Raw genomic sequence first — 7,902 nt, forward strand, 5'->3', positions numbered from 1 at the left:
AGGCAAGTTACAATATATAAGAGTTGAGAATTTTCTGTAGCTTTCCAACGGCATATCATTTGCGCAATTCCGATTATCGGTTTAGAATCTATTAGTGAATTACTATGCAAGTACAGAAGAGCAGTACCGACTTTACAAAAAAGAAGTACGGTTGTGTTATGCCGAAGCAGTACCAGATCTTTATTCCGGGCAGTACGAGATTATTGCAAAATATTATTCTATCATCATTGATTTGTTTAACTACATGCATAGAAACAGTGTAGAGGTCACTGTGGCATTTACTGTAGCGGTGCCAAGTGTCAATGCGTAATTGGCTAGAAGATTGCATGCGCGCGTGCTCACCAGCAAAGCAGAGAAAGACGGCAGCGGCTTCGGGCGTAGGCGGTGGCGCTGCTGCGGTGGTCCTCCATTGAAGGTGAGGTGGCACGTGGATGCGGTGTCGAGTGGCAGAGGTGGTAGTGTTGTTCAATGGTGACGGGGCTCCCTCGAAGTTGGCGCTCGTGAACTCCGGCATGCTCCGGCGAAGTCGGCGCCCTTGCGCTGCTGCAATTTCGGCGATGAAATTAAGTCAAGCAAGTGCACATGGAGCGGAGGATTGAAAGGAGCAGTCAGTGTGTCTCTGTGGGTGGTTATGGCAGCGGTGGCGTCAGGCGAACGGCGGCGGTCGGCGAAGCTTCTCTCGAGATCCAAATCAAGCTCCGGCAAGGCATGCGACAGCAACAGGGGCCGAGAAGGGGTTGGGGGTCTCTGTGGAAGGAGAGATTTGCAATACAATGAACGTTGTATTGATGGGGTGCTGGTGCACGTATATATAATACAAGGGAAGGCCTCTACCTCAACTATACAAGACTAGGAGGTGGGCCACAACTCCAATACACGTGCAATACAAAACACATACTCAACACCCCCCCTGCAGTCTAAGCGTCGCCGGAGACACAGAGACTGGACCGAAACTCCTCGAAGATGGGAGTAGGCAATCCCTTAGTCATCACATCAGCAAACTGTTGCAATGTCGGCACGTGGAGAACTCGAACACGGCCAAGGGCAACCTGCTCGCGCAAGAAGTGAATGTCGAGCTCAATATGCTTCGTCTGTCGATGGTGTACCGGGTTGGCGGAGAGGTAGACCGCACTGACGTTATCGCAATAGACAAGAGTAGCCGTGTGAACATCACAAAGCAACTCTTGGAGCAACTGACGTATCCAAGAGCACTCAGCCACGGCGTTGGCCACGACGTGATACTCTGCCTCGGCGCTGGAGCGGGAGACCGTGGGCTGCCACTTCCATGACTAAGAGATCAACGAGGGCCCAAGGTAGACGCAGTAGCCTGACGTAGAGCGTCGCGTGTTGGGGCAGCCAACCCAGTCAGCATCTGAGTAGGCCACGAGGTCGGTGGAGGCGGAGGCCGTCAGGGTGAGTCCCAAGGACATGGTGCCGCGTATGTAACGGAGAATACGCTTCACCAAAGTCCAGTGAGAGTCACGCGGGGCGTGCATATGGAGGCACACCTGCTGAACAGCGTACTGCAGGTCGGGGCGAGTCAGCGTCAAGTACTGTAAAGCACCGACAATAGAGCGATAAAATGCTCCATCGGACGCGAGAGACCCCTCCAGAGCAGAGACCTTCGTCTTCGTGTCGACGGGAGTGGGCGCCGGCTTGTAGTTAAGCATACCGGCACGCTCAAGGAGCTCATGGGCATACTTCTGCTGATGCAGAAAGAAACCTTCAGCCCGGCCGATCACCTCGATGCCGAGAAAGTAGTGCAGGGGCCCCAAGTCCTTGAGGGAGAACTCATCACGAAGACGAGCAGTCAGCCGCTGAAGGAGATCGGGGGTGGACACCGTGAGGATGATGTCGTCGACGTAGAGCAGCAGATATGCAGTGTCAGCTCCCTGATGATACACAAAAAGTCAGGCATCGGAGTGAGTGGACCGAAAGCCCAGAGACTGCAGGAAGGCGGCGATATGCTGGTACCAAGCCCGAGGCGCCTGCTTCAACCCGTACAGAGAGCGGGAGAGCAAGCACACAAAATCGGGGTGCTCGGTGTCGACGAAACCAGTAGGCTGCTCACAGAACACTTGCTCGGCGAGATGACCATGCAAGAAGGCGTTGGAAACGTCCAACTGATGCACAGGCTAGGCGCGTTGGACAGCCAGCTGAAGGACGACACGGATCGTGTTCGGTTTCACAACCGGGGCGAAGGTGTCGGTGAAGTCCACGCCCGCGCGCTGATGAAAACCACAAACCACACATCGAGCCTTGTAGCGCTCGAGAGAACCATATGGGCGAGTCTTGTGGCGAAACACCCACTTGCCAGAGATGATGTTGGCACGAGGGGGTCGCAGAACAAGCTGCCACGTGCGGTTGCGCTGTAAGGCATCGAACTCCTCCTGCATCACTGCTAGCCAGTGGGTATCCCAAAGGGCAGCACGAGCGGAGGTGGGGACGGGTGATGGCGTCGACGTCGAGGCGGTGCACACATACTCGTCGGCGGAGTAGCGCATACTGGGCCGGAGCACTCCTGCTCGGGCACGGGTAGTCACACCAAGTGGCAGGGCAGCAGGGCCGGCGGGTGCCGTGGCGGCAGGGGGCACGGCGGCGTTGGCACCCGGTGCGGCGAGACCCGGTGTGGCGGCGGGGGCCGGGGCTACCGGTGCAGCGGCGGGCGCGGCGGCGGCGGAGGCCGCAGCGGCAGCGGCCGCGGGGGACGCGGCAGCAGGGGCCGCGACGGCAGCAGCGTCGGCTGATCCCGTGGCGGCGGGTGAGGTCGAGGTTGAGCCTGTCGCAGGGGTGGCAGCGCCAGCCGGGGTGGCGGGCGTGGTGCCCACCGACTCGACCTCGTAAGAGGGAGTCGAGAACCCGGGAGGTGGCGACAGAAGGCGCCGGGCAGGGGGGGCGCCGGGGGGTGGCGCCGTGCATCGCTCCAGTTAGGGGGCGCGGGGGCCGGCGCCGAAGAATCCGCAGCCGGAGGGACCTGAAAAAAGGGAACACCATCTCGACAAAATACACGTGCCTCGAGGTGTACATGCGATGAGTGACATTATCATAGCACCGGTAACCTTTGGTGTTGGGAGGGTAGCCAAGGAAGATGCATGGGACGGTTCGGGGTGCGAGCTTGTGTGGCGGGGTGGACGCAGTACTGGGATAACAGAGACACCCAAAGATGCGGAGACCATCATAGGACGGTGGTGTACCGAAGAGAAGGTGGTGAGGAGCGTAGTTCCACCGAGGACGACACAGACGAATGTTAACTAAGAGGGTGGCGGTGGCGAGGGCATCAGGCGAAAACCGAGCAGGCACGTTTGAGTGAAAGAGTAACGTGCGAACGGAGTCATTACGAGTGCGGAGAATGCGCTCGGCGCGGCCGTTCTGCTGTGAAGTGTAGGGGCAAGTCAGACGGAAGATGCTTCCATGAGAGGCGAGAAGTGTGCGAAGAGCAATGTTGTCAAACTCTTTTCCATTATCAGTTTGGAGTGCAAGTATGGGACGACCGAACTGGGTGGTGACATAGGAATAAAAGGCGGTGAGTGTGGCTAAGGCATCGGATTTACGACGAAGAGGAAAAGTCCACACATAATGAGAAAAATCATCTAAAACTACCAAGTAGTAGAGATAGCCCGTGTTACTCGCAACGGGAGATGTCCAAACATCACTATGAAGTAATTGAAATGGAGCATTGGAAACTGAGGAGGACGCACTAAAGGGAAGACGAACATGCTTGCCTAAGCGGCATGCCTCACAAGAGTGCTCGTCGAGCTTATTACATGATAAAGAGAAACTCTTGAGAATTTGACGTAACACGGTGTGGTTGGGGTGACCCAAGCTAGCGTGCCAAAGGTCGACGCCGGTGGCAAAGGCGACAGGTGTGGAAGTGGAGGCGCTGGCGTGCACGGGGTAGAGCTCATCGGGACTGTCACAACGGTGAAGAACCATCCGGGTACGGGCGTCTTTCACAGAAAATCCAACACCATCAAATTCAACAGTAAGTGGGTTCTCACGAGTAAGACGACGAACGGAAACTAGGTTCGTGACTAAGTCTGGTGAAACAAGAACATTAGACATATTGACGGGTGTGGAAGTGGAGGGAAAACAAGCGCTACCGATATGAGTAATAGGTAAGGAGGAGCCGTTACCGACGATGATACGAGTGAGTGTGTGAACAGGAGTGGAGGAGGTTAGGTTACCGGGATGAGCTGTCATGTGCGCAGTACCACCTGAGTCCATGTACCAGTCGCCTCCGCTGATAGAGCTACTCGGCGACGGCGCGGAGTGCTGGGCGGCAAGGAGGGCGGGGTCCCATGGCGTAGGTACCGGCGGCGGTGAGAGGCCCTCGTAGGGCGGCGCTGAAGCGGGCGGGCCATAACCACCGAGGGGCAGCGGCACAAGGAGGGTGCCGTAGCCGGTGCCGGTCGACTGGTAAGGCGCGCCGATGAACCCCCGATGGCCCGCGGGGAGAGCCTGTGGGTGGTGCGGGGCCCAGCCGACGCCCTGGGCCGGCGGCGGCACAGGGAGGGTGCCCGTAGCCGGTGCCGGTTGACGGGTAACACCAGCCTAGAGAGGCCATCGCCGGGGCGGGCAAAGCAGGGCCGCCGGCCATTGGCGGGGACGGCTGCATGTGGGTGATGCCGGATGCGCCGTAGGCGGCGACCGCGCCGTATGGCGCCGGGGCCGCACCGGAGGGCGCTTGTGGCGGGACGGCAGAGGCGGCGGCGGACAGGCCGGTGAACGCCATCGGTGGCGGTGCAGAGGAGCCGCGCAGCGGCAGCGGCGAGGAGGAGTTGCGCGGCAGCGGGGTAGCGGCGGTGACGGCGCGGATGAGTCGCGCGGCGGCGGCGGCACTGGGTCGCGGCGGCAGCGCGGGAGGAGTGCGCGGCGGCAGCGGTGGTGGGGTGGCGGTGGCGGCGCGGGAAGATTCGCGCGGCGGCGGCGGCAGAAGGGCGGCGGCAGCGGCGACTAGGAGACGCGGCGGCGGCGCGCATGACGGGTTGCGCGGGTGGCGGCGGCTTGGAGCTACGGCGGCGACGGAGCGGAAGCGAGGAAAATAACCTAAAAAACTGATACCATGTGGAAGGAGAAATTTGCAATACAATGAACGTTGTATTGATGGGGTGCTGGTGCACGTATATATAATACAAGGGAAGGCCTCTACCTTAACTATACAAGACTAGGAGGTGGGCCACAACTCCAATACACGTGCAATACAAAACACATACTCAAGAGTCTCTCCTAGGGCTTTGCCTCGCATGCGGTGTCCCTGGTGGACACAGGATCGAGTAGGGCACCGGGGCGAGTCGGGTTTGGCCTCAGCGTGCGTGCGGCACGGCTGCATGGTGTCCGCTCGGTGGAGGGGACGAACAGGGGCTTGGGACCCACTATCAGCGGCTGGAGGCGAGGGGTGGGCTGGTGGCAGCGTACCGCTTCGGGAGAAGTGGGCTGGGCAAGGGGAGCTGGCTAGGCCGCGACTGGCTTGCTGGGCCATGGTGCGACGTTGCGCTGTGCTACGTGTTGCTTCTTCTTTGTTTTTTATTTTTTTAACAAAAAACACTACAGTTAAATAACTAAAATAAAAACACCAGGATAAAATATAAATAAAAAAATACATAGACATACGGTAAAAATAACCCTACTAATATAAACTACATGAACATTAGTTCCTACATGCAATATTTGAAAATAGTTTTATGCAATAGGCCACACAAACAATAATAAAAAACTCAAATAAAATATTTTGGAGATTAAGAAAAATACCAGAACATATCAGATGAACTGGAAATTATATTCTGGACATTATGAACATTTTTAAAATAGGGGAGAAGTCATGTTATCTCCACTCCAATAAATTGCCTTTAGTTGCATAATAATTTGAATATTCTGAAAAAGCAAATGATGGAATAAAAATATGAGATGCATATGAATGATCTAATAACATACTAATTTAGGAAAATTGGGATGTTACAAATGTACCCCTCTTAAAATGGATCTCGCCCTCGAGATTCGGGCTTGCTAGCAAATAGGTGTGGGTGATCCATCCTGAGATCTTCCTCTCGTTCCCAGGTAGCTTCCTCCTCTGTGTGATAATCCCACTGAACCTTGCATAACTTGATTGTCTTGGTACGAGTAACTCTCTCTGCTCTCTCCTGAATCTTAATAGGCTTCTCCTCATATGTCATATCACTCTCCGGCTGAATTGCCTCAAGTGGCACTGTATACCTCAATGGAACATCCATCATCATCTCTGCATGGCACTTCTTCAATTGGGACACATGGAAGACATTATGAACTCCAGACAAAGATTCTGGCAACTCCAGCTGATAAGCTACCTCTCCTCTACATTCCAAGATCTTGTAAGGCCCCACAAAACGTGGTGCTAATTTACCTTTGATTTCAAATCTCTTAATTCCACGAACTGGTGAAACTTGAAGGTATGCGTGATCTCCTACCTCATATGTCACCTCCTTACATTTTGCATTTGGTAACTCTTCTGCCTGGACTATGCTATCTTCAGCCTATCACGAATCAACTTGACCTTCTCCTCAACATCTCTGATCAAGTCTGGTCCAAAGAACTAACCCTCTCCAAACCCATCCCACATCGATGGTGTTCTGCACTTCCTACCATACAATACCTCAAAGGGTGCCATATTCAGACTAGCCTGATAACTATTATTATATGAGAGCTCTGCATAAGGTAAATTATCATCCCAACTGGACCCATAGTCCAAAGCACAACCTCTCAACATATCCTCTGAAATCTGATTTACCCTCTCTGTCTGCCATCTGGCTGTGGATGGAAAGTTGTACTAAACTCTAGCCTGGTACCCAAGGATTCATGCAACTGACGCCAAAATTTGGATGTGAACTGAGTACCTCTATCCGACACTACCTTCCATGGAACTCCATGCGACCCCAACATGGCGAGCTACCGCTTCCTCATCCAGAAGCTATCCGGGTCCTTCACGGGCTGCGAGTTACTCAACGTCCCACATGCAGAAAATGATCGCCTCGTCCAGGCAATCCATCCCGTCCGGCATCTCCCTCGAGCACCTGCGCAAGCCGTCCGTCAAGCCGTCTCCGGACTCTGAGTCCATCTATGTCCTAGACGCCCCGGCCGCGCCTCAACCTGGCCTCGGGACTGCTAAACCCGCCCCAGGGGCTACTGCTGTCGACCCGGCCACCACCGTTCCCAACCCGGGGACTACTGCCGTAGACCCGGCCGCCGCCGTACCCGACCCGGGGGCTGCTGAACCCGGCTCGGGGGCTGATGTCCCGGGACCCGCTATAGTAGCCGTCCTCGCCGTGGTGAAGGCGCCATCATGGGCCCTGCCCATCTCAGAGTTTCTGGAGAACGGAGTTCTCCCCATGGACGAGACCGAAGCCCAGAAGGTGCAGCACTGGGTGTCCGCTTACAACATCATCAACAACGAGCTCGTCAAACGTAGCTCCACCAACATGTTCCAGTGCTGCGTCGAGGAAGACAAGGGCATTGAGATCCTCCTCGACATAAACCAGGGCGAGTGCGGGCACCATGATGCCTGACGGTCCCTAGTGGCCAAGGTGTTCCACCACGGTTTCTACTTGCCCACGGCCCTCGAAGACGCCGAGTCGCTCATCCTCAAGTGTGAGGGATGCCAGCAATTCAGCAAGCGCAGCCACTAGCCGACGTCGGCACTCCTGAACATCCCGATCGCCTGGCCCTTCGCGGTCCGGGGACTCGACATGGTGGGACCTTTCAAGACGGCTCGAGGCGGCATGACGCATTTGCTGCTGGCAGTGGAAAAGTTCACCAAGTGGATCGAAGCAAGGCCAATCAAGAAGCTGGACTTGCCAACGGCCGTCTGATTTGTCAAGGACATCGCGGTGCGCTACGGCATGCCGAAAAACATCATCATGGACAACAGCACCA

General features: G+C 55.8%; 1 protein-coding gene across 1 annotated transcript; it reads left to right on the forward strand.

Annotated features, from left to right (window-relative positions):
- Window positions 1-6,983: 6,983 nt before the first annotated feature.
- Window positions 6,984-7,535, forward strand: LOC147984951 (uncharacterized). Its single transcript, XM_087541337.1, has one exon. The coding sequence runs from the start codon at window positions 6,984-6,986 to the stop codon at window positions 7,533-7,535; it is 552 nt and encodes a 183-aa protein (XP_087397463.1).
- The last annotated feature ends 367 nt before the right edge of the window (window positions 7,536-7,902 follow it).

The sequence above is a fragment of the Triticum urartu genome, chromosome 2A (assembly GCF_056163025.1).
Source record: "Triticum urartu cultivar PI428250 chromosome 2A, HENAU_Tu73, whole genome shotgun sequence".
Classification (NCBI taxonomy): domain Eukaryota; kingdom Viridiplantae; phylum Streptophyta; class Magnoliopsida; order Poales; family Poaceae; genus Triticum; species Triticum urartu.

Coding starts and splice junctions, on each gene's coding strand:
- LOC147984951 (XM_087541337.1), top strand. CDS start 6,984: ATGCAGAAAATGATCGCCTCGTCCAGGCAATCCATCCCGTCCGGCATC.